Here is a 26,324-nt window from a genome sequence, read left to right as displayed (position 1 = left end):
TGCACATCTATGGTCTCAGATTCTGGATTGTCTATTTTGAGTCTGACAACCTGTGGAAGATACATTGGCCTTACTATGTTAGGCTGCTTATCACATACAACCTTCTGCAGTTAGGAGTGATGCAGCTTGGATCAGGAGGGAGGGAATGAGCTTATGTAAATGAATTGCTGATATCCTGTACTGGACCCATTCATCTCCCCTAACTAGGGCTGAACAACATGTTGGAGTTTCTTAATCTTAGATCTTGAAAGGGAAGGAGAGAGAACCAAGAAGAATATGCTGGTGAGAGGCCTTCCAGCTCCGTAATAGGGGAAAGATCTAATGTTTTCATGAAGTCCTTAGGATCCTCCCTCTTATGACTGCAATTTCTTCAGACATGGTTGGTTGGAGACAGGGCCAGCTCTAGGTTTTTTGCCGCCCAAAGCAAAAAAAAAATAAAAAAAATTTGGCTGCCCCCGCACTTGCCTTGCTGCCCTAGCCCTGGGCTCTCCCCCTGCTACCCGCACCCCTCTTCCTGCCCCAGCCCTGGGCTCTCCCCTCCCACCCCATCACACCATCTCCAGCCCAGCTACGTGCTCTTCCCCCAACACCATGCTGCCCCGCTCTTGTCCCCTCTTCCCCCGCTAGCTCTAGTGATGCATCCTCCCCACCCTACTGCCTCAGTCCCTGGGCTCTCTCCCCCCCCAACCTGCACCTCCTTGATGCCCGCCTGGGTCATGGTAATCCTCGCAGGGCGGGTCATTCAGCAGGAATTTTGGTATGTGCACATAAAAGAACAAAGACAGGCTTGGTTACCCATATTGTTTACCAGGAACTGCAGTAAAAGTGGAACAATTTCCAGCTTGATGTGATTGGAGATATCTGGATGACTATAATAAGACGGTCCTCCATAATAGGGAAAAAAGTTGGTGCCTTTACTTTTCTTTTGTATACACCTCTATTGTCTTGCTTGAGAGAATTTGCCAAGCTAATTATCGCACGTGTCTTTACCTTTTACCAAACATAAGAACTAAAGAAAAAAATATAAGGCAATGGCTTTGAACTAGGCTTAGATTTAAGTCTTAGGATAACTTCCAACTGGATAGCATATTCTTGTCTCTAATTTTTATCCTAAACTTGTATCTACAGCAAATTACAGTGGATGAGTATAATTGATTTCGGGAGAAATGAAAAAGTAACAGCTGCCCAAATTGAGCTTGAGCACTCCTGAATTTTGACGTGTTCAAATCTGGAAGGCAGGTGCTAGATTCCCTTTCTGAATATTAGCTAAATCTGGAAAGGAAAAGTCAATTTCTGCTTCCATGGCTCAGAAATGGAAATCCTCCTACGTGCCTGGTACTGTATCTAAAGCTGCCCAGGTCCAGAGTTTCCCCTCCCTTACTTTTCATTTTAAATTCTAGTGGGATCCACATACCTCCCTTGCTAGGCTTCAGATAGAGAGGGGCACTGTCCATTTAGTCCATCCAATTCCTCTTTTGGGGGCTTCACAGTGAGGTCACACCAGTATCCCTAATCTAGTCTGGGGATGTCTTCTGAAGGGGATATCTGGGCCAAAGCCTTCTACTCCTTGGGCACACTTGTTCCCCAGTCACAGTGCCACCCTGCTCTAGCAGTAAGCTCTCCATTCACAGCAAGCTGCAGCTACCATACTCCCTCCCCCTCCCTTTCCTGTTGATGGCAGCCAAGGGAATGCTGGGAAATGTAGTTCTTTCCCTGCTCCAGGGCTGGCTCGATAGGCAGGGAGCTAACCAAGGAATTACAGCTCCCAGGGCCCCCTGTTGGTTCTCAGCTCCCAGGCTGGATCTGTGCCAGCTGCCGCCCTTGTAAATAGGCTGCCCCAAGCAGCTGCTTACTTTGCTGGTGCCTAGAACCGCCCCTGGTTGGAGAAACAGGTGAGGCTTTAGTTTGAAGAGCCTTTGCTACTTTTCCCAATGGACACAAAGGTGGGAGAGTACGTGTCTGTCCAAGTACAATGTCTGTGCTCATATAGAGGGATTCTTCAAGGGAAAAAAAAGCCTTCCCCCATCTAAAGAAGGTGAAGAAAAATAGCTGATCCCATATTAATACAATTGAGGTTCCAAATACTGCTGCTGGACACTTCAGTTCTGCATTTATAAGACAGACCTATTGCCCAAATGCCAATTTACCACAGTATTGTGGATTTGAGGATTGTTAGCATGAGAAATACCTAATGCAATGTGTTATGACTCCTAACAAGCGAGCACTTCCTTCTCTGAGTAGCAAGCAGCCTCCTCAGCTGCCAGACCTTGAACAACTGTGGCACACTCATAGTCCAGCAGCTGCGGAGGAAATATTAGGCTGGAAAGGGTCCTAAAAATCTAGAAGAAGAGAGACTAACAGTAAATTAACATTGAAGTGATATTAAATATAGCATAATATTGACCAAAATAGTCACATACCTTTGCTAACTTTGGTTTTTGAGCATATTTTGCTAAATTCAATCTAGACAGGTTTATGAAAGGACCTTCAGGATTTGTGAGCATAGAGGCCTGAAAAAAAGTGTTAAATAGAATGAACCCATTACACTATACAAATACATTTCAAATATCAGATGAAAAAGCCTTCAGTGGAAAAAATGTAAATTTATAACTGCAGTAGAGTATGTTATTTTTTTAAAAAAGGCTTTTTTTTTTTTTTTTTTGCAGAGACTTGAGAACAACTACTTATATGCATATATAGCAGGAGTTCAACAACACTTTTTACCTACAAAAAAACCCTAATTTGCATTATGTCTTCAATCCAGAAACACTATCTGGGATTTCATTAAATACAGCATGAATTAGTACCAGATTTAATCTTAGTGACTGACTGGTGATTTTAAAGAGAAACTACTGCTCTTGAACAGTGCAAAAAAATAAAAAGTGGAAAAGTCAACAGTTTTCTTCATGGAGCTCAGTGAGTGAAGAATCAGGACTGCAGAATTTCCTTTTGTGAAACTTTATGCATATTTAAACACAAGGAAATTAACAAGTAAGGTTTGATAGCATTTTATTTATTCATTTATTTAAATATAGAGCTTGGCTATCTACTTCATATTACTTGAGCTAACTTCCCCCAAGTTTGATTTTTTTTTTTCAAACATAATTTTTAAGCTAAGCTACAACATCATACAAGGGAAAGCCATCCTTCATAGTAGTAAAGCCAAGCCACTCACCGTTCCTAGTCTGACATATCTTCCAGAAGCACTAGTAATTGGGCGAGCAGTATGAGCGGTTCTGGAAGTTTTTATAGCCTGTTCCATAGTGCCTGGTCGTCCACTTTGTGTGCTGGGTCGCACAAACCCTGTAACAGGTCTTCCTGACTGAGTCACTGGCCTAAATCGAATAAACAAATGTTAAAATGAAGAGCAGATGAGGGAAATGTGTTCATAGAATCAGAGATATAGACCTGGAAGGGACCTCAAGAGCTCTTCTACTCTAGCTCCCTGGGCTGAGGAAGGACTAAGTAAACTTTGATCATCCCTGACAGATGTCAGTCTAACCTATTCTTAAAAACTTCCAAGGACAGAGATTCCACAACCTCCCTAGAGCTTAACTACCCTTATAGTTAGAAAGTTTTTCATAATATCTAACCTAAATCTCCCCTGCTGCAAATTAGGCCCATTACTTCTTGTTCTACCTGCTGTGGATATTGAAAACAATTGATTACTATCCTCTTTACAATAGCCCTTTTCATATTTGAAGACTGTAATCAGATCCTCCTTCAGTCTTCTCTTCTCAAGGCTAAACATGCCCAATTTTTTATCCTATCCAGGGGCGGCTCCAGGCACCAGCACACCAAGTGCATGCCTGGGGCAGCAAGCTGGTGGGGGAGGGACAGCCTGCCGGTCACGGTGAGGGCGGTAGTCAGGCTGTCTTCATTGGCATGCCTGTGGGAGGTCCACTGGTTCTGCGGCTTCAGCGGCAATTCGGCGGCAGGTACGTTGAAGGCTTGGGACCGGCGGACTTCCTGCAGGCGTGCCACCGAAAGCCACCTGACTACCGTGCTTGGGCCAGCAAAATACATAGAGCTGCCCCTGATTTTATCTTCAGAAATCAGGTTTTCTAAACCATTTATCATTTTTGTTGTTGTCCTCTGGACTATCTCTGATTTGTTCACAGCTTTCTTAAAGTGTGGTGCCCAGAACTGAATACACTACTCCAGCTGAGGCCTCCCCAAGGCTGAGCAGAGTGGGATAATTACCTCCTAGGTCTTACATGGAAGGTAATTAATACATCCCATATTATATTAACTTTTTTCACAACTGCATCACACTGTTGGCTCAAGATCAATTTGTGATCCATTATAACCCCCAAGATCTATGAATCCTTTCCAGCAATACTACTGTAGTTGTGTATTTGATTTTTTTGTTTGCAAGTATAGTACTTGCATTTGTCTTTATTGAATCTCATCTTGTTGATCTGAGATCAAGCTGCGTGGAAACTTTTTAAAGACATCATAACAGAGGCTCAACTTAAATGTATACCCCAATTTAAATACATAGTAAGAGAACCAAAAAAAGAGCCACTGTGCTTAAACAAAGTAAAAGAAGCAGTGAGAGGCAAAAGGGCATCCTTTAAAAAGTGAAAGTTAAATCCTAGTGAGGAAAATAGAAAAGAGCATAAACTCTGGCAAATGAAGCTAAAAAATATAATTAGGAAGGCCAAAAAAGAATTTGAAGAAAAGCTAGCCAAAGACTCCAAAAGTAATAGCAAAAATTTTTTTAATACATCAGAAGCAGAAAGCCTGCAAAACAACAAGTGCGGCCACCGGACAATTGAGCTGCTAGAGGAGCACTCAAAGACAATAAGGCCATTGCAGAGAAACTAAATCAATTATTTGCATTGGTCTTCATTGTTGAGAATGTGAGGGAGATTCCCAAACCTGACCCATTCTTTTTGGGTGACAGATCTGAGGAACTGTCCCAAATTGAGGTGTCATTAGAGGTGGTTTTGGAATAAACTAAAGAGTAATAAGTCTCCAGGACCTAATGGTATTCACCCAAGAGTTCTGAAATTTCACATTTGAGTTCCTTCAGAACTACTAACTGTCACCTGTAACCTATCATTTAAATCAGTTTCTGTACCAAATGACTGGAGGATAGCTAATGTGACACCAATTTTTTAAAAGGGTTCCAGAGGTGACCCTGGCAACTACAGGCCACTTCAGTACCTGGCAAATTGGTTGAAATTATTGTAAAGAACAAAATTGTCAGACACATAGATTAATATAATTTGTTGGGAAACAGTCAACATGGTTTTTGTAAAGGGAAATCATGCCTCATCAACCTACTAGAATTCTTTGAGGAGGTGAACAAGCATGCATACGAAGGAGATACAGTGGATATAGTGTACTTAGATTTTCAGAAAGACAGGGTCCCTCACCAAAGGCTTTTAAGCAAAATAAGCAGTCACAGGATAAGAAAGAAGGTTCTCTAATGGATTGGTAAGCGGTTAAAACAGAGGTGGACAAACTACGGCCCGCGGGACCCTTCCGCCTGGCCCATGAGCTCCTGCCCTGGGAGGCTAACCCCTGGTCCCTCCTCTGCTGTTCTCCTTCCCCCACAGCCTCAGCTTGCTCTGCCACCACCACAATGCTCTGGGCAGCAAGCTCCTGGGGCACAGCAGCTGCAGAGTCATGGCCTGATCCGATGCTCTGTGCTGTGTGGTGGCGTGGCTGGTTCCAGCCAGGCAGCATGGCTGCCTGTCCTGGTGCTCTGGGCGGTGCGGCTGTAGCGCTGCCAGCCACCGGTGCGCCAGGCAGTGTGGTAAGAGGGCAGGGAACAGGGGGGGTTGGAGAGAGGGCAGATAAGTTTGGGGTGGTCGTCGGGGGCAGGGATGTGGATAGGGGTTGGGGCAATCAGAGGATGGGGAATGGGGTGTTGAATGGGGGCAGGGTTCCCAGGGGGCAGTCAGGAAGGAGGGGGAGTTGGATGAGGCAGTGGGGAGCAGTCAGGGGACAGGGAGAAGTGGTGGTTGGATGGGGCAGTCAGGAATGAGAGGAGGGGTTGGATGGGGCGGGGGGGGGGCGTCAGAGGCAGGGGTTCCGAGGGTGGTCAGGGAGAAAGGGTGGTTGGACAGGGCAGGAGTCCCTGGGGGGCAGTCAGGAATAAGAGGAGAGGTTGGATGGGGTGGTGGGGGGCAGTCAGGGGCAGAGGTTCCAGGGGCTGTCAGAAGACAAGGAACCAGGAGGTTGGAGGGGGCAGGAGTCCAGGGGGGCCATCAGGGGGTGAGAAGGAGGAGGGGTTGGATGGGGGCAGAGCCAGGCCATGCCTGGCTGTTTGAGGAGGCACAGCCTCCGCTAACCGGCCCTCCATACAGTTTTGGAAACCCGATGCGGCCCTGTCAAGGTTTTTTCCCCCCACTTTGAACGTTAGCGTCCAGAAAGTGGGGACCTGCATGGACCCTTCTAAGCTTAATTCCTAGCTGAGATCTGGTAACGCTGCCACCAGCCAAAAATATAGTGTTTGGCACACTTCCTGTTCCCCCAAAACCTTCCCTGGGGAACCCAAGACCCAAACCCCTTGGATCTTAAAACAAGGAGAAATTAACCTTCCCCTCCTTGGGTTGCCTTGGGAAGCTTCACACTGATCCAAACTCCTTGGATCTTAAAACAAGAAGGAATTAATCATCCCCCTCTCCTTCCCCCCCGCCCACCAATCCCTGGTGAGTAGACTCAATCCCTTGGATTCTAAAACAAGGAAAAATCAATCAGGTTCTTAAAAAGAAAGCTTTTAATTAAAGAAAGAAAAGGTAAAATTTCTCTGTAAAATCAGGATGGAAAAATGCTTTACAGGGTATGCAGATTCATATAGACTAGAGGGACCTCCCCACTCCCCAGCCTGAGATTCAAAGTTACAGCAAACAGAGGTAAAAATCCTTCCAGCAAAAGGAAAAGCATTTACAAGTTGAAAGAAAACAAACATAAGGCTAATCTGCCTTGCCTGGCTATACTTACAATTTTGAAACATGAAAAACTGATTCAGAAGAATTGGGAAAGTCTGGGTGTACGTCTGGTCCCTCTTAGCCCCAAGAGCTAACAACGAACAAAACAAAAAGCACAAACAAAGACTTCCCTCCACCAAGATCTGAAAGTATCTTGTCCCCCCATTTGTCCTCTGGTCAGGTGTCAGCCAGGTTCACTGAGCTTCTTAACCCTTTACAGGTAAAAGAGACATTAACCCTTAACCATATGTTTATGACAGGCCCTCAGGCCAAAAAGTTTGCCCACCCCTGGGTTAAAAGATAGGAAACAAACGGTAGGAATAAGTGGTCAGTTTTCAGAATGGAAAGCGGTAAATAGTGGTATCTCCCAGGTATCTGTACTGGGCCCAGTCCTATTTAACATATTTATAAATGATCTAGAAAAAGGGATAAACAGTGAAGTGGCAAAATTTGCAGATGTTGATAAATGCAAAGTAATGCACATTGGAAAACAATCCTAAATATATATATACACAACGATGGGTCTAAATTAGCAGTTACCACTCAAGAAAGAGATTTGGGAGGCGTTGTGGATAGTTCTCTGAAATCATCCACTCACTGTGCAGCGGCAGTCAAAACAGCTAACAGAATGTTGGGAATCATCAAGAAAGGGATAAATAATAAGACAGAAAATATCACATTGCCTCTATATAAATCCATGGTATGCCCACACCTTGAATACTGTGTGCAGATGTGGTTGCCCCATCTCAGAATAGATATTTTGGAATTGGAAAAGATTCAAAAAAGGCAACAAAAATGATTAGGGGTATAGAACAGCTTCCGTATGAGGAGAGATTAATAAGACTACAACTTTTCAACTTGGAAAAGAGGCGACTAAGAGGGGGATATAAAAGAGGTCTATAAAATCATGAGTGGTATAGAGAAAGTAAATAAGGAAGTGTTATTACTTCTTCTCCTAATACAAGAACACAGGGCCACCAAATGAAATTAATATGTAGCAGGTTTAAAACAAAGACAAGAAAGTATTTTTTCATGCAACGCAATGTCAACCTCTGGAATTCCTTGCCAGAGGGTGTTGTGAAGACCAATACTATAAGAGAGTTCAAAAGGGAGCTAGATAGGTTCATCAATGGCTAGTAGCCAGGATGGGTGGGAATAGTGTTCCTAGCCTCTGTTTGTCAGAAGCTGGGATTGGGTGACAGGGCATGGATCACTTGATGATAACCTGTCTGTTCATTCCCTTTGGGGCACCTGCCATTGGCCACTGTCAGAGGACAGGATATTGAGCTTGATGGACCTTTGGTCTGACCCAGTATAGCCGTTCTTAGGAGATCAATTCTCTAATTTCTCAGTGTTATTTTGAATGCTAATCTCTCCCAACTTGATTTAATCTGAAAATGTTATAAGCATATTCTCCACTCCTTTAGCCAAGTCATTAATTAAAGCATTGAATAGTACCAAATACAGCACAGACCTCTGAGGGACTCCACTAGATACATATATCCTTCAGTTTGACAGCAAATCATTGGTAATTATTCTTTGAGTACAGTCTTTCAACCAGTTAGTAATGCACCAACCTTATAGTAACATCTAGATCATATTTCTCTGGTTTGCTTATGGGAATATTATATGGGACGGTGTCAAAAATCAACTGAAAAATCAAAATGGATCATGTTTACTGCTTCCCCCCCATCCATTCTACATCAGTAACCCAGACAAAGAAAAAATTTTAATTGGTTTGGCATGATTTGTTTGACAAATATTACTTATCCTGTAGGTGCTTACAAACAGATTGATACCTGGAAAGATACTGGAACAAGTTTATTAAACAAAGTTAGCCTGACTGGTCTATAATTCCCCAGCTCTTTTCCTCTACCCCACCTCTCTAAAGACAGGTACTATATTTGCTCTTCTCAAGTCATCCTGAAGTCGAAGTAGTATTTCCATCAATCTATCAATACAGAAATGCTACACATTTAAACCTAACATTTTGTAATTTGTAAAACTTAATATGTTACATTAATGTGAAGTTCCTAAATTTAATATATTCACAAGTTAAGGCTGCCAAACGTAAGGAAATGCATACCTAACAGCTGGACTGGGACCTCCACCTTGACTGGTTCCAGGGAGTTTCAAAGAAGTTCCTGGGCCTACAAAATAAGAGTATCATCACTTAATGTTTGTTTATAGCCACTCTAAGGCTGCATGGTACTTAAAGAGAATGAAGACCTGGTTCTCAAGCCAGGGACTTTACAGTCCAGATTAGACCTTTGTGACATTTTCTTGGTGCATTCAGAACTGTAAGTCACCCTGTTATTCTTCTGCCTTAGCAAATCAGCTCCCTGCCACCCTAATCTGTTAGCCAGACTCCTTAGACTGCAGCAAGCTCTAATTTTCTTTCAATTAACTCTTGATGTACTTCAGTTCCTCAATTCTGCAGAAGTGTTCCCCTGCAGCATGCTCACAGAAATACCAAGCCTGCTGTCTTTGAAGAGACAGAATATACACCAGCCTGTTGGCTCAGCTGAGGATGCACCTCTCTTTAGTATAACAGCACTGAGATGAAATTATAATAAAATACATTTATTAATAAAAAACACAGATTTAAGTGATAGTAACAGAGACAACAGCAACAGAAAATGGTTACAAATAAAACAAAAATATAATCACATTTTCTGCCACACTGGCCACTCCAGAAGAATCTGTGACTTCCGCAACATCCATGAAAAACATGGAGCCGGAGTCATTAGCCACTTTTATTCTGAGTGCTATAGAAGTCAATACATAAATAAAATAGTGTGACCATTTTTCAGAGGCTGGGTCTCTGCTTTTCATCTCTTAGAGGGTTCTCCCTTCTCATTTCACCAACTGTTGCTCTCATTTCAAAAGTGCTCTTGAACTTGCCTACTATAGATATCTACTTTTATTTGTATACATCTTGCTTAACATTCATTTGCATGATATAAACTTAATCTATTAGCCACTGGCAGTCTTTCCCTAAGGTGCCAGCCAGAAGGTCACCTCCTTTTCAGTCTTTGTTTTAATTACAGGCTGACTATATTTTTCCATAATGACTTCTTGTTGAGAAAGGCAGATGGCGAGGAATCGTGAAAGAGTCTGTGTGGAAGAACCCAGGAAAGGGCCAGAGAGAAGATGGGCCAAGAAGGACCCTGGGGACGGGACTGTGTGCTAGGAAAAGTCATACCACCACCAAGCTTTCTAGGAAATGATCCTGGGAAGCAGCAGAGCAGAGCAGTCTTAAGTACAGGCATACTGCTGCTCACGATTTAGGATTACAGGGGCAGGACTCATATTAGGGGAAAGGTATGTGTCCCTTTTCACCTCTACCAATGCTAACTCCTAGAGAAGTGGTACAGAAACCCATGCACTGAGAAGAAAAGGATTACTGAACCTGAGTGGAAGGCTGATGGAGGACTCTTGCCTTGAAAGTAGACTTTTGCTTTGGTTGAAAGGCCAAATCAGCAGCATAAAGTATACACCACATGAACTGCCCAGACAGACAGAGAGGAACCCAAGGCACCAAGTAAAAGTAAATTGTGACAGCAGATGCATCCTGATGCCAGGCCAGGTATGCTGCTATTATATTCCTTAGGAGATGTGAGCTTTATGTAACTGAACAGATTTAAAAATCTATCAAACTGCCAAATTAGTAAACAAAACTATTTTTCTTTCAGCTGAATCTCAATGTACCTTTTACAACACCATGTTATATTATTGAACATATATATTGTGATAATGCCTAAAAATCAACACTAGGTTGGTCCTTATAACATGTAATGTACCATTATATACTAGATGACAGTCTTGCCACAAAGAACTTACATAAGTTTAATACATCTAGGTGAAAGTCTGTACTTACGTGCAACTTGAGCAATGGCATTTTCATCAAGCATAATCTCTGCTATTCCCTCCTGATCTATATCAATTTCATCCACATAAACCATTTCTGTTAGAGCTCTTGTTTTCAAACTCCAAGCAGCCTACATAAGGATAAAGCAAACAAATCAAACTTTTAAGTACTGGAAAGGAAACTAAAACACATTCAATTGTAGTAGGTTTAACTTTTTTAATCCTTTCATAGATTATACTTTGTTTGGGTTCAGAAAGGTAGAGATTTGACTGGCTGGTTCCAGTGGCAGAATTTTGATGCACTGAATACACCACTACCTCAATATAACGCCACCCGATATAACATGAATTTGGATATAACAGTGGATCAAAGCAAGTTAAATATAACACAGTTTCACCTATAATGCGGTAAGATTTTTTGGCTCCAAAGAACTGCATTATATTGAGGTAGAGGTGTAAATATAAAACATTAGGACTGGTCTTTGGAACAAGCAATTGGTTGAGGTTCCACGACTGGAAACATTTCCAGCCTCAGTTCCAGATCACCAGTCAGTCTCCCCTTAGCCACACCATTACAAGAGGGGAAGGCAAATCATGGCCCTATGTACCTTACCCTAGGAAGCTCAGTGCACAGGGGAAAAACATCTTCTTAACAATCGGTAAGCAACAAAGTTATCAAGTAGGACTCTTAAATGCTAACACTTGTAACACTGTTCATTTTCAATACAGGCATCCTTTAAAAAAAAAAAAAAAAAAAGGAAAATCCAAATCTCCTTGCTTCAGAATAATCGCCACTAGTAAACATGTACATCTACTGATATACTAAGTCTAACCAACTGCACGATACCATTGTAACACTATATGGTGAATTGGACAGGCAAATAGCTCAAGTGAACAATTTGGAGCAGTGGTGGGCAACCTGCGGCTCGTCACGGTAATCCACTGGTGGGCTGCGAGATAGTCTTTACTTCGATTGTCCACAGGTATGGCCACCCACAGCTTGCCGTTGCCGGGTAATGGGAGCTGCAGGAAGCGGCGGCCAGCATGTACCCCATGCTGCTTCCCGCACCTCCCATTGGCCGAAAACTGTGAACCACAGCCCCTGGGAGCTACTGGCAGCCATGCCTGCGGACAGTAAATGTAAACACTGTCTCGTGGCCTGCCAGCAGATTACCCTGACTGGCTGCATGTGGCCCATGGGCCACAGGTTGCCCACCACTGACTTGGAGGATTATATGGAATGGGAAATTTTTTGCTGTATGAATTGCTCAGTGTAGGCTGTTTCACTATCAAATCAGAGGGGAAAAGCTTCAGTAGTTAAATAGAAACTCTGGAGAACTAACATTGCAGATCTAGTTCCCTTTTTGATAACTTAATATACACGTACTTATAGGTCTAGGATGATAAAAGGGATTGCAAGATCAATCACTGACTTTTTCAGACATAGAACAGACTACTATAAACATCCCAGAATGAGACTTATTATAATAATCAGGTTTATTTCTTCCCTGACACTGGCCTAAACAAACCATTAGCAAAGTATGCTTAATGTTTGCAAATGAGAAATAGCAAGGTTAATTCTTCTCTAAATGAAACCAAAGGGATCAAACACACAAGGACAAATCTTTTTTTGAATCCAGAAACAGTGGAGGGCCTGCTATGGAAGGAACCTCAAACTTTTCATAATGTGTACCACATTTTAATAGAGACTTACTCAGAGACTTTTCCTCATTTAGGATTACATAGACCGTCTCCTCTCACATTTGCATTGTATAATATTTCTGTGGCAACTACAATCTTTGCTTACATAGAAAAGAAATACTAGGAAATACTATGTATTTTAAACTGCATTTTACTGCAGTTTTGAGCTGGGAGAAGAGATTGCATCTAAACAGCCAGCTCAATCACATTTGGACATCTGTTAATAGTAATAGGAGAAAAGAACAGACCAAGGCAATTTGAATCTAGCCCAATCCAATGTAATCCAAGTCTACTTTTCCTTATAGTTTCTTAACCTGTAATTTTGGTGACAACCTTTAATTTGCATTAAAAATTTGCAGTTAAAAGTGCATTTCATCTTTACATATTTTAATGAAGCTCCAGACAAGTATTTTATTTTGGTGCTATATTCATCTTTTTGACGCTGTGTATTTCTGAAGTCCAGTCTAGGCCTTAGCTCCAATTTCGGCAAATAGCTGGTACAGACATCAGTGTAGCTGAACCAATGCTAACTCATAGCATACATAAGAAAAGCTGCTTTGTAGGGATTTTCCATGAAATCTGCAGCTTCCCTATTTATACTGGTGCAGCTATACCAAATTGCCAAAGAGGCCAATTTTAGTATCGGTAAGGCCTAGATAAATCTTTGCTCTTCACCAACAAGAAGCACTAGGCAACTTTAAAAAAGCAACACGCATCCTTTTGTCATTATCAGTCAGCTATTGGAAAATTAGGGCCCTTAGGCTGTACTTCTATGTTAAACTACTAATTCGGCATTATATAGCCAACAATAATCTTAAAAAAAAAAATCACATAATATCGCTTAATTACACATCAGACTTCAGATCAGAATATTGCTTATGGCAATGCTTCAGTTATCAGTATTTTGACCAAAGCAGCAATAGATGGAACATTACCAAATATGGAACTTAAAGGTTGCATGCATATAGGGATTTTTATTATTGTGCAAGACAAGAGGATGATCCACAATCCTTGTTATTTGTTAATTATACAAGACCCATAAGAGAAGAAAGTACTGAATAAATCCAATACTGGTGCATGTATGTAACAAAGTTGGCAGAATCCCCCTCCCTTCTCCAAAAAATGTAGATAGACTGCCAGGGCCGGCTCTAGCCATTTCGCTGCCCCAAGCACGGCGGCACGCCGCAGGGTGCACTCTGCCACTCGCCAGTCCCGTGGCTCCGGTGGATCTCCCGCAGACGTGGCTGCAGAGGGTCCACTGGTGCCGTGGCTCCGGTGGACCTCCTGTAGGCCTGCCTGCGGATGCTCCACCGGAGCCGCGGGACCAGCGGACCCTCCGCAGGCACGCCTGTGGGAGGTCCACCAGAGCCGCCTGCTACCCTCCCGGCTATCGGCAGAGCGCCCCCCGCCGCATGCCACCCCAAGCACGCGCTTGGCGTGCTGGGGCCTGGAGCCGGCCCTGTAGACTGCAACATAATCACTTCAACCCTCTGGTTAACTAAAGGAAGCATAAGCATTTTCAGATGAAATAATAAATGTACAGAAAGATGCTAAAGGTGCATGGCAAGACAGCAGAAAAGAATGAGGCTTTTGAAAAATAAAATGGGATTTGTGAAAACATCTCCTTTCATGTAATCTATTATTTACCCAGTGTAAAGTGATACAGGGCTTTGTAGAACGATTATACTTGGCTACTGACTCTTCTGAAGAAAAAATGAAAAGTCTCTCTCTCCATCAAAACAGATAACTGTAACCAATTTTCTTGTCCATAATGAAACAGAACCTGGTTTTATTCACCTACGTCCTCATTTTCTGAGATGCTGAGCACTTCAATGACAGCGTCTGAGTAGTCTCAACTCTGAATTACTCCAACAGGAGTTGCTCAGCACCTCTACTTTCTATAAGTATGATAATAAGGTAGATGGTACAATAAGGAGCGCTACAGAAGATCTTAAGAAAGCAAGGCATATTTGCCGAACACACCAGCTACACAGAGAAGCACCATTTATCTCCAAATCTGATGAGCTCACAGCCCTAACGTTTTTTACCAATAACTTGTAGCAGTTCCTGCTATGTTATTTTATTCCAGTGGTTCCCAAACTTTAACAACCTGTGAACCCCTTTCAAGAAAGTGTCAAGTCTCGTGAATTCCCTCCTAAAAATGAATATTTCCAGGGATTTTCTCCTTTATCGGAGTATAAATTATAAAAGCACTTCCAAAAGTGATCTTGGAAACACACAATTTGTTTTTATGACATGCTTATTACACACTATTATTAATCATTACAGTATTTTCATTACATTATGAAAAGAGCAACACTCTTCCAAGATCTCACTTTCGTAGCTTGTATCACTTTGAATAAGCCTGTTATAAGACAAAGCTCCTATGTTTCATCAAGGAGTATCAGATGTGAAACAGCATGAAGGTATTTAAGAAGCCATCTCAAAGAGTTCCTGCTACACAAGCATTCAGGTCTTGAGCAGTCCAGGCAAACACGTTACAACAAAGCTTAAACTTGTTCTTCATAATAATTAAAAAAAACCAATACTAGCTGCCTATTTAATTTTAAAAACAGTGAAAAATATCCACCTCCCTTTCCATTTCTTCTAAGGAGTCTTAAAATTTTAAATTGTCTCAGTGTGATAGATATGCTTGCTATGATCTGCTTAGCTCTTGGAAGTCCAGGGGCTCAGGACTGCTGGCCCTGTGCTGCCTGGGGTCCCTAGGGACAGCTCTGTCTGCCATTAGGGAATTCCCCCCCCCCAACCCCACCCAAGAACCCCCTGTAACATTTCACAAACTCCCAGGGGTTCACGTACCCCAGTTTGGGAACCACTGTTTTATTCTAATATGAAATGCATTTTCTGCTTTCAGTTTACACAAAGGCCAAAATCTACAAGTTTTTAAATATATTCCATTTTATTAGTAACGACTATAGGTTTTAAAAAAAACAGCCAATTTTAATCATTTACTGCAACACCATGCACAGCAATTTTCTGTTACTTCTTTCAGAATTAACCCAATACAAATTTGTAAAGATGAATTAATGTAGTAGTGCACAAATGTCTCCAGTCATGCCCCCCTCTCCCACATCATTTACGGAATCTGTCCATGCTCCCCCTCCCTCCATTATTGTACAGCCAAGGCTTCCTCAGTAGTGGAACTTGGGCTGAAGGTAGAATTGGAGATGTGGGAGGGGCTGAGGCTAGAGGTGGAGCGGGAATGAGGGCAGAACTAGGGTGGGGTAGGAGCTGGAGCTGGGAGCGGAGCAGGACTAGGGGCTGAACAGGGTTGGGGCGGAGCAGGGCTTGGAGCATAGCACCCATAGCTGTAGATTCACATCCCTGGCTTGCCATGCACTAAGTCTCTGTGTAGACAAGCCCTAAGGAATTAAATGAAACAAACATCACTATATAACATGCTATAAACTCTCTTCAGTGTTTTTTCAAATACTGGTAGTTATGAAAATTTTTTACCTGAGAAACTGTGAATTCAGAATCAGGCTCCTAGAATGCATAAGAAAAGGAGGAGTGAAATAAGAAATGGAATCAAACAATGAAAAAATCAAGACAAACCCATAAATGGAACAGCAATGTAACTAAATCAAAATACTTGACGTGACCTCCCTTGGCCATTACCTACCGTTACTAGATTATTTTACTCCTCTACATTTTCAAGACTGTCGAGATGTTCTCCATAAGAGAAGTAGATTTACAGTAAATAACATCTCAGACATAGCTTGGTTTCTTGTTTCAGTTTGGTCACATTTGCCAAGTAATAGTTTAAACATTAAGGATTTTAAAATGTAAGAATACCAGGTGAATACTCCATATACAATTATTATTAAATGTACAACATCTGAAGGGACAGCTAAATACACTGTTAAACTTAAGTGACACTCAGAAAATAAATCAGAATTTTAGGTCCAGGAACATGAAACAAAATCCTCACACATGGCATGCATGAAGAAAAGGGATCCCAATTTTTTTTTTTTTGGTTAGCCTCTGATGGCTTCATCACGAAGTTCTTAAAAGAAAAATAAATATCTGCATACAAACAAGTCTTTGTCTCCATCATAATGTATACAATGTATTTAATTCCATAAATGCTCAAAACATTATATTTTTCAAATTAATGCAATAGTACTGTAGCCACCAGTTAGAGAAGGCACAACACCTAAGGAGAGAGGAAAAAATCCCAACAACTTCAAGGTAATATTATGGCAAGTTAATTTGGGGACCTAAAACTTAAAACATTTGAAACCTGAAGAGAACACAAAGTCATTCTAGTACCAAAAAGAACCTGTCTGGATCTGGAACACCAATGTAGAATCTGAAACATAGGGAAAAACAACAGGTTTTCCAGCTCCCTAAATTATAAGAGGGCTCACTTAAATTTTCCAATGTGTACACACAAGATAGTCTAAAGCAACAAAGAGTCCTGTGGCACCTTATAGACTAACAAATATATTGGAGCATAAGCTTTCATGGGTGAATACCCACTTCATTTACTAATGGTGCAAAATATTTAGGCTTCAGTACACTAACCCAGCTCTTGCAAAATTGTGACCTGATAGCAACAAACCCCATATTTAGATTGCCTACCATTTTCTAATAGAAAAGAATGACTTTTTTTTTTTTAACACTGAAAAGCTCTAACACCTTATTAAATGGCCAAATTTGGCAGGAGAAAAGAGTAAAGGACAGACAAATGCTTTTTCTTTGTCTCTTCATTCTGTTCAGTTTTGACTGAGATAAGAACTATGAAAAATCACCATTCCCTTCTGTTACTTGCCTTGTCAACAAAATTGTGGTAGCATACTAAAATAACTGAACATTAATATTGTAATCTAAGGCTGGGCTCACATCACCAAGTAAGGAGCACCACACACTACACCAATTAACAACAGAAGCAGACAGCTGAACTTCCCTTGACAATCCCCAACCTATGTACATTGACTTAGCACACAGCTCTACTTAGCTGTTACCCCCTGCCTTTGGGGGTACAAGATAGGGAAGGTACTCCTCCTCCATTGGAGAGAGAGAACATAGAACCAATCTGGTTCCTCCTCACCACCTACATAACCTAGCATATGACTCCAGCAGCTCATTTCTCCCACTTCCGCCAGAGCAAGTCTTCTTCTACTTGCTAATATTGTTAGCTGTAGCTCAAGCTGTGTTATAGTGATAAAGTTTCAGGGTTTAAATCCTGCTGCTGATGCATGATTTTTTGGGAGGGGAAGTGTTACTACTCCAAGTAACAACATTTGTTTGTACGTCTTTTCCTTTTAGGAAAAAAATTAAGAAATTACTGACAAACTGTTCAAAGGATATTATTTAGACTGCAAAATCAAACATGCAAAAGTTAGACAATGCCAGCTATTCAGGTTGCATGGGCTGCCAACCTCAGGGCAGACTGTTTTACAAACCAGGGCACAAACCCCAAACTGGTTGTGTATTCTATAATTAGATTTCACCAGTCAAGTGTCAAATGTGAACCCCTCAACCACTATAACAGCCTTAACATGGAGTCACAGACAGTCCCCTTGGACACTCAGGTCTATCTTCCCACCCAGGCAAGCCTGCCTTTGTGACAGATGGTCCCTTACACCCAAAAAAAACAAACCAAAAAAAAAAAAAACCACAACCCACAATAATATTCAGGTCACTCCCAGTCCCAAAGGACCAGTCCCTTACCCCAGGTCAATTGTATCTTAGATCTCTAACCAAAGACAATGCTTGTATCAATCCTATATTAAACTAACTAAAGGTTTATTAACTAAGAAAAAGAACCTTTACAAGGTTAAAGCAGGTAAACATATACCCACAATTAAGTTACAGTCTTAACTTTCAAAAAGTAATAGAAGCTGTTGCAATGTACAAGCTCTGTGTGTCCCTTAGGGCTAACCCAAGCTAAGCAGTTTGGGAATACCTTGCTTATGCTAAGAAATACTACCCTCTCCAAATTCCAAGAAGTATAATGATACAGATCCTTCTGGTTAGGGATTTTTATTCCCCTCCCCTAGTTCAAAGGGTGGAGGGTTTGTGCACATCTCCTCTTCATGGGTGTGGAGGGAGGAATTAAAGCCTTTTGTCCACTGAGGTGCCAAAATGATGCGTCTTCGGTTGGGCAGGAGATGACACCTCGTGGTAAACTAGTATTTCACACTTGTTAATGCTTCTCTCCTGACTATTTAGGTTTCGAGCTTCATAACAAGTACTTTGATAGTTTAAGCAAACAGTTAAATATAAATACTTAAATATTACCTTATAACCAGGGATCCTAGTTTTCTATGATAAACCATCCAAAATTCCCTGATTAAAAAAAACATAAAAATGTTTTTCCACGATTAAAATGAAATGCTGAACTCTAGTTTCCCTAGCCACAATACAGTGGAACCCCGCTTATCTGATCTAATTGGGATAGGGGTCAGATCAGATAATCAAAAATTCAGATAATCTGGAGAGCTTGAACCCTGGGTGGCGAGGTTCAGGCTGTCAGCCCCAGTTCCGTTAATACAGAGAGCTAGAAAATGGAGGCTTAGATAAACAGGCTTCTGTTTTTATTTTTGCACAAAATGTAAAAAGTTAAAGATTCTCTGTACAAAAATGTAGATTCCACATTTTTCCATGAAACAGATTTCTAGGATCCCTACTTATGACATGGGTGTGATGGGGGGTGTACCAGGACCTTTGAGGTCTCCTGCTGGACTACACATGGTAGGGAGTATACACTGCCTTGCCTGCACTAGAGTTGTAGGATGTGTTAGCCAACACATCCTAGTTAAGAGAAATTGGAAGATATTAACTAATATTTAAGCAAGTGATGGAACTTTTCCATTCACATGAATGGAAATGATTAACTAATAATAAGATGTAGTGTGACAGAATAAGGGTGGATCCTGCAATTTTTACTAATGTATGTAATCCAACTGAACTCAATGGGACTAGTCACTTGACTAAAGACTTGTGAGAGACGACTTGCAAGACCAAGCCACTTGTTAGCTTATTCTTAACAATAAAGGGTCTAAGTTTGTCATCTTTTACACATCTAATCCCCGCTTGAAGTCACTAATGTTGTAAAAGTATAAATGAAAGAAGAATTCAGCTCAGATTTATAAACCCTTGAGGGCATTTTAAAATGAAAGTTACTATGTGAAATCAATCCATTTTAAGATAAAACCACCAAAAAGAGCTGTTTTTATAAAGTTAAACCTTTAATGTAACATCTTAAAGAAAGAGGAGAGCCTGAAAAACTATTTTTGAAGCTTATAACATGCTTGTATCTACAACTGAAATTTAAGGTAAATATGAATTGATATGTGCAACATACTGTGAAAAATCAGTGTATACTGAAAACGCAGGCCAAATTGCTACTGGCATCACTAGATCTACATTACAATAGTGCAGGGAAGTGACTAAATGAATCACTAATAATATTTAGCTTTACATATAGTAACCACAGCAATTTGTGTTAACTGTTTATTTCAGCTGAGGATGCTTTCAGAAGTTAACCTCCATGTGAACATGTTAATTATATGTTTACTCTGACTTTGCTAAAATCAGCATACAAGCAGCTAGGTTTAAAGTGTTTTGTGTTAATTATTTAGCAATTACTTCATTTCCATAAATAATAGCAAAAATCAAGACCATAATCATAAATAGGAGTGTAGATGAGCGGATTCACCCCTGCGGCGCCTCCCACTGGTTACTGCTGGGAATTAGCTTGGTTCCAGCTCAGAGCGCCCTCTGCAGGCTAGTGATCCACCTGTCCTCTGGCCCTGTGTCCCTCCCTGGACCCAGTGCTCTTTTACATGGAGTGCTGCCCCCAAGCAGTCACCCCTTTCTCTGAGGGTTTCTGCTTCCCGGGGGATCCCCACCCTCTGGGCTCACTCTCCCTCAGTATATGGCTACTGCCCAGTCTCCATCTAACCCCCGTTCACTGGGGCAGACTGCAATATCAGCCACTCATCATAGGCAAAGGGGTTTCGACCTGCTGCCTTTGCCTACCCCTGGGCTGCCCTCTGCAACCCCCAGTACCTTTTAGCCTAATGCTAGGCCACAGCCTGGGGCTTTCTAGGCTAGAGCTCCCCCGCTCCTCAGCCCTGCTCCCCTCAGGTACATTACCTCTAGCTCCCAAAAGCTAGGCCCATCTCCCTCTATAGCTAGAGAGAGACTGACCACTTCTAGCTCCCCTGGTCTTCTTATGAGGACCTGTTGCTCAGTTTGGGGCGTGGCCGCAGCTGCAGCCATTTCCCCAATCAGCCCAGCCTAAAGGCTGCTTTCTTCAGCCACAGCCCCTTCCCAGGGCTGTTTTTAACCCCTTCAGGGCAGGAGCAGGGGGTCCACCCTGCTACAAGGAGTAACAGGGGAGGGAAGTATTTTTTAAAAAAAGACAGTTCAGTGAACGTAAGAACATAAGAACATAAGAACGGCCGTACCGGGTCAGACCAAAGGCCCATCTAGCACAGTATCTGTCTACTGACAGTGGCCAATGCCAGGTGCCCCAGAGGGAGTAAAGCTAACAGGCAATAATCAAGTGATCTCTCTCCTGCCATCCCTCTCCATCCTCTGATGAACAGAGGCTAGGGACACCATTCTTTACCCTTCCTAGCTAATAGCCATTTATGGACTTGGCCACCATGAATTTATCCAGTTCCCTTTTAAACATTGTTATAGTCCCAGCCTTCACAACCTCAAGCACAAACTCTTATAGTAGAGCATTAAATACGTTTTAAAAGCAGGATATTCATTATACATCTATTAACAATTATACTGTTGAGCCATTTCCCCCCCTCTTAATAGATGAATTATATGTTCACAATTAGTACATCAGTGCTGGTTTAGTGCCTTGAATGTGACATATGGAACACAAAGAACAGTAATCAGATTAGGCAACTAATAATGGACAATAAACAGACAGCAGTAGAGAGAGTGTTCTCTCTGTCATGCTACTACTACAAATATGGAAGCCAAAGTCCAATTTCTTATGGTAGGAAAAAAGGTTGCATTTGGCATTAATGGTTCATAAACCCAGCATGTTGCAAGAGTTTTATTGGGAAGCCATCCACTGAATTCTTTGGAGACTTCTTAAATAAGTAAATAAAAATACAGTACATAGCAAAAGAGAATCTGTTGAAAGAGAATCTTTTAACACTCGAGAAATTCCTTGATCTGATTTTTAAAAAGTTGATCTAGTTACATTTTGGAATAAATTTTAATGATTAATTCTTTAAGAATTGGTTTACGATGCCAATATAAAGTATTTAGTATCGTTGCATGAGACAATCTAGTTCATGCATGACTGGCTGAAAAATTAACACGATGCCTCAAAAAGCTTAATGCTTTAAGCTCGTAACTTCCATGGACATCAATTTCAGTGGAAGTTAGGAGCTTAAATGCTCTTGAGGATGTGGGCCACTGTCTAAGTCCCATTTTTAAGTCAGTGGTTCTTAAGCACTTTTGAAAATTTTACTACTCAATCTTTCATTATGTCATCACATACTGCTTTTCCTGACTCATTCCATACACCTAACTGATAGGAACTCAGGGAATTACTCAGGAAAGTGTACAGAATAAGACTATTCTAGAACCCCTGCCTCATTTGTTGTAAAAGTTGGAAGGTGTGCGTCCAGCGAGGCAGGGACTGCTGGAAAAGAGATGAGGGTCTTGAGGCTAAGAGTGTTGAATGCCACCCTAGAGAACTGGATTCTACCCCTTCTCCTGGCCCAAAGTTCCTATGTGATGCTGAGCAGCTCACTCAAACTAAACTTTTCACAGGTAGTTATTAATTGTATATTCACTTCTGGGTGCCCAACATGAGATATCTGGGGCTTGAGTTGCAGAAGTGCTGAACATGCAACTGTAAACAAAGTCAATGGGAGCTGTATTTTTGAACATATAAAGTGCTATAAAAATGCTAAGTTCTCTGGATATTAGGCTCGGGGCATCTGAACTTGGGCACCAAAAACCAATTGACAATTTTGACCATACTTGCTCTCTGGTTTAGTTCCCAATTTTAAAATTGAGAATACTACCACCTTACCTCACAGGGATGTTGTAAAGATAAATTCATTAACATTTTTCAAAAATTTAGATTTTATGGTGATGAGCAGCATAGAAAAGTATTCAGTACAGGTTTTGGATGGTGTGGGGTAAATAATGCATGAGGCCAATTGTTGAATAATAAGAATAAAAAGAAATGCTCTTAAATTCTTTTTTTTTTAAATTCACAAGCATTGTCATTTTTAATTACTGAATATTAGAATAAGCATGTAAAGATGTGAGTAGATGTTTGAGTAATGTGCACCTCTTAGAGTTCTGACTTTAAAGATTATCATATACTTTGATATCTTCTCTTCTGAGTGTCTTAAAAAATAAATATTAAGCTTTATTAAATGCAGAGCAAACAGATTTGCGTATGTGAATATGGCTTTCCTTTTTAATTGCTTATTTTCAATAGTCTTGAACAGAGTGGATTTGATTAAAATCAGATTGATTTAAATCATGATTTAAATCACTAGTTAGGAAGACTTGATTTAATCATGGTTTTCTACATAAAAGTGCATTCTTGTAATACATATTCTTCACAACTCAGAGATAGATGTAGGTTTCATTTTAAGAAGGTACACACTATACATTTTTAAACACTGATTTATCTTGAAAACTTTTTAAGTTAGTTTTTCAGCTATATCAGAAAATGAATGATTGTTTGGTTATTTCATTTACCAAAGGTAATTGAAGCAGATATTTATGAAGTCATTGGAAGGTGAACTATAATATTTGGAGGATTTTCTTGCCATGCTGTATTAGGAGGAGAATATCACTGGACAATTTTTTTTTTAACTAAAAAAACAACGTTAAGTATTCTGGATTTTTTCCTTCAACAGCAAACATATAATATTTTAACAAAACAAGCAAATGTCCCTTGCTTCTCACATTTATCTCCAGACTTCTCCTTGTCTAGATCTGTTCCGCCCCAATTATCTTCTATTCACTGAACTTTTTTTAAATTTTGCACTTTTAGAGAGATGTAAGGGATTGACCCTGTGTACACAAATTTGCAGAAGGACAATAGAGTTGAGGTCTGTGGATAAATTTAAAGAAATGCACATTGGAAAAAATAACCCCAACTATACATACAATATAATGGGGGCTAATTTAGCTACGAGTCAGGAAAAAGATCTTGGAGTCATCGTGGATAGTTCTCTGAAGATGTCCACGCAGTGTGCAGAGGCGGTCAAAAAAGCAAACAAGATGTTAGGAATCATTAAAAGGGGATAGAGAATAAGACTGAGACTATATTATTGACCTTATATAAATCCATGGTACGCCCACATCTCCAATACTGTGTACAGATGCGGTCTTCTCACCTCAAAAAAGATATACTGGCACTAGAAAAGGTTCAGAAAAGGGCAACTAAAATGATTAGGGGTTTGGAGAGGGTCCCATACGAGGAAAGATTAAAGAGGCTAGGACTCTTCAGCTTGGAAAAGAGGAGACTAAGGGGGGATATGATAGAGGTATATATAAATCTATGAGTGAATTGTGGAGAAATGGATAAGAAAAGATTATTTACTTATTCTCATAAATCACAAGAACTAGGAGTCACAAATGAAATTTAAGGTAGCAGGTTTAAAACAAATAAAAGGAATCTTCTTCATGCAGTGCACAGTCAACTTGTGAAACTCCTTACCTGAGGAGGTTGTGATGGCTAGGATATAACAGCATTTAAAAGAGAACTGGATAAATTCAGTGTGGTTAATGTCCATAATGGCTATTACCAGTGATGGGTAAGGAATGGGTGTCCCTAGCCTCTGTTGTCAGAGATAGAGATGGATGGCAGGAGAGAGATACTTTGATCATTGCCTGTTATGTTTACTCCCTCTGGGGCACCTGGCATTGGCCACTGTCAGTAGACAGATACTGTGCTAGATGGACCTTTGGTCTGACCCGGTACGGCTGTGCTTATGTTCTTATTTCTCACCTCTATATATTATTTATTTAAAATATTTTTGCTATTAACAAGCATGTTACCTCTGGATACACAAATCCACAGTTTGAGAACTGCAAAATTAAGCATCTCTGATGGTATCTTCTAGACCAGTGGTTCTCAAACTTTTGTACTAGTCACTTCTTTTACATAGCAAGCCTCTAAGTGCGACTGCCCCTTAAATATATTTAAAAGCTTTTTTTAAAATTTATAACACTATTATAAATCTTGGAGGCAAAGCAGGGTTCAGGGTGGAGGTTGACAGCTCACGACCCCCCATGTAATAACCTCGCGAGCCCCTGAGGGATCCCGACTCCCAGTTTGAGAACCCATGTTCTGGACTAAGCACTGAGTCGCACTGGGTAGATAAGAAAGATTAACCTATATGATCTATTCAGAAGCCTGTGGAACCCCATAAGATTGGGTCCCTAATCCATGAACTTTGGAATTCATTTACAAAACTTTTCTTTAACATTATATGAATATATTGTCTCATACTATAGAATTGGAATTTATAATCCCTATTCCATGATGAGATATCTTTGAGCTATAATGTATCTTAATTAAAACTATCTTTAGATAGGTTTTTCCCCCCCCAAAAGCATTTTATCACAAAAATCCAATTTAAATAAAAACAAAAATCAGGTTTTTTTTAAAAATCATTTATTTTTATCCACCCTGGGCTCAAAACAATACATAAAGTTAGACTGAGTTTAAAACAAAAGTGAAAATAAGTTAATACGAAATGCACATTGAGGCATACTAGCCCTTTTCCCTCTGACCTGAGCCAAGCAGAATGCACATATGACAGATTGACAAGGTACCTGAGATAATCTTTTATTGGACCAAGTTGTGCTGCTGAAAGGTACAAGCTTCTGAACTACACAGAATTCTCCTTCAGGTCTAGGAAAGGAAACAGAGTGTCTGAGCTAAAGACTGGTAAGCAGAAGGGGCAACATGTTGGAGGAGGTCACTTGCAATGAAATGGGAAATTGTGGGTTAAACTGTTACACATAAAGGGTTTGAAATGAGCAATTAAGGGTAGAAGGCAGTGTGATATATTGCAAATTGTAATAAACCATAAAAATCAGTGTCCCTATTAACTCCATGGCTTTTGGTGTCTGTCCAGCAGAGTTATGAATTTAAGTTACCAGGATCACCCTTTGAAGGTGTTGTACAGATTTCCTTTGAGGACTAGTACTGAAAAATCAGATATGGAGCAACAGTTTTGTGAAAAGAGTTGGTCCATGGGTGATATAGTGTATTTGTTTTTTATCACTTTTTTCTCTGAGCTCATGAGAGAGCACAATGATCATCTGGTTTCACTTACGCAGTTGTTGAGGCATTTTATGCACTGGTTGAGGTACACCACACATGACAGATATGTGTAGGACCCAGAAATCTTGAAAGGTGTGTTGTGAGTGGTATTGAACACCGCAGCAGTGGAGATATTATTGCAGGTTTTGCATCTGTTTTGGCAGGGTCTGGTGCTGCTTTGTTTTGGTGGGTCCTTGTCTGTGGGGGGTTTACTTCTGATGATGATGTTGGCAAGTTTGAGGAGATGTTTGAAGGTCAGAAGAGGGCTCAGGAAAGACTTCTTTCAGGATGAGGTTCCCATCAAATATGGGTTGTAATCGTGTGAGTTCCAGTGTGGGCTGGTAGGTGACAACTAGGGATGTCTGATCAGTGGGTTCTGATTGGAGTATTTTGGTGGCTCTTTGCATTATGTGATCTTCTCTGGAAGGGTGTCCCTTTTTAGTGAAGGCACTTTTAAAATGTGTTTGGGTGTGTATCCCGGACTTTCTCTGAGGAGCAAA

General features: G+C 40.9%; 1 protein-coding gene across 2 annotated transcripts in view; it reads right to left on the bottom strand.

The window, feature by feature from the left end:
• Window positions 1-26,324, bottom strand: part of TTC8 (tetratricopeptide repeat domain 8) — a 79,247-nt gene that overhangs the window by 45,790 nt on the left and 7,133 nt on the right. For both annotated transcript variants that reach the window (XM_032779746.2, XM_032779744.2), the window contains exons 2-6: window positions 15,993-16,022; window positions 10,825-10,945; window positions 9,031-9,094; window positions 3,176-3,335; window positions 2,421-2,510 (exon numbers count right to left, since the gene is read on the bottom strand). In XM_032779746.2, the coding sequence (XP_032635637.1) occupies window positions 2,421-2,510; window positions 3,176-3,335; window positions 9,031-9,094; window positions 10,825-10,945; window positions 15,993-16,022 (465 nt within the window). The remainder of the gene's footprint in view (window positions 1-2,420; window positions 2,511-3,175; window positions 3,336-9,030; window positions 9,095-10,824; window positions 10,946-15,992; window positions 16,023-26,324) is intronic.

Source organism: Chelonoidis abingdonii, chromosome 4 (genome assembly GCF_003597395.2).
Source record: "Chelonoidis abingdonii isolate Lonesome George chromosome 4, CheloAbing_2.0, whole genome shotgun sequence".
Classification (NCBI taxonomy): Eukaryota; Metazoa; Chordata; order Testudines; family Testudinidae; genus Chelonoidis; species Chelonoidis abingdonii.
Note: the sequence above shows the minus strand (reverse complement) of the source record. Positions and strands in the feature narration are given on the sequence as shown.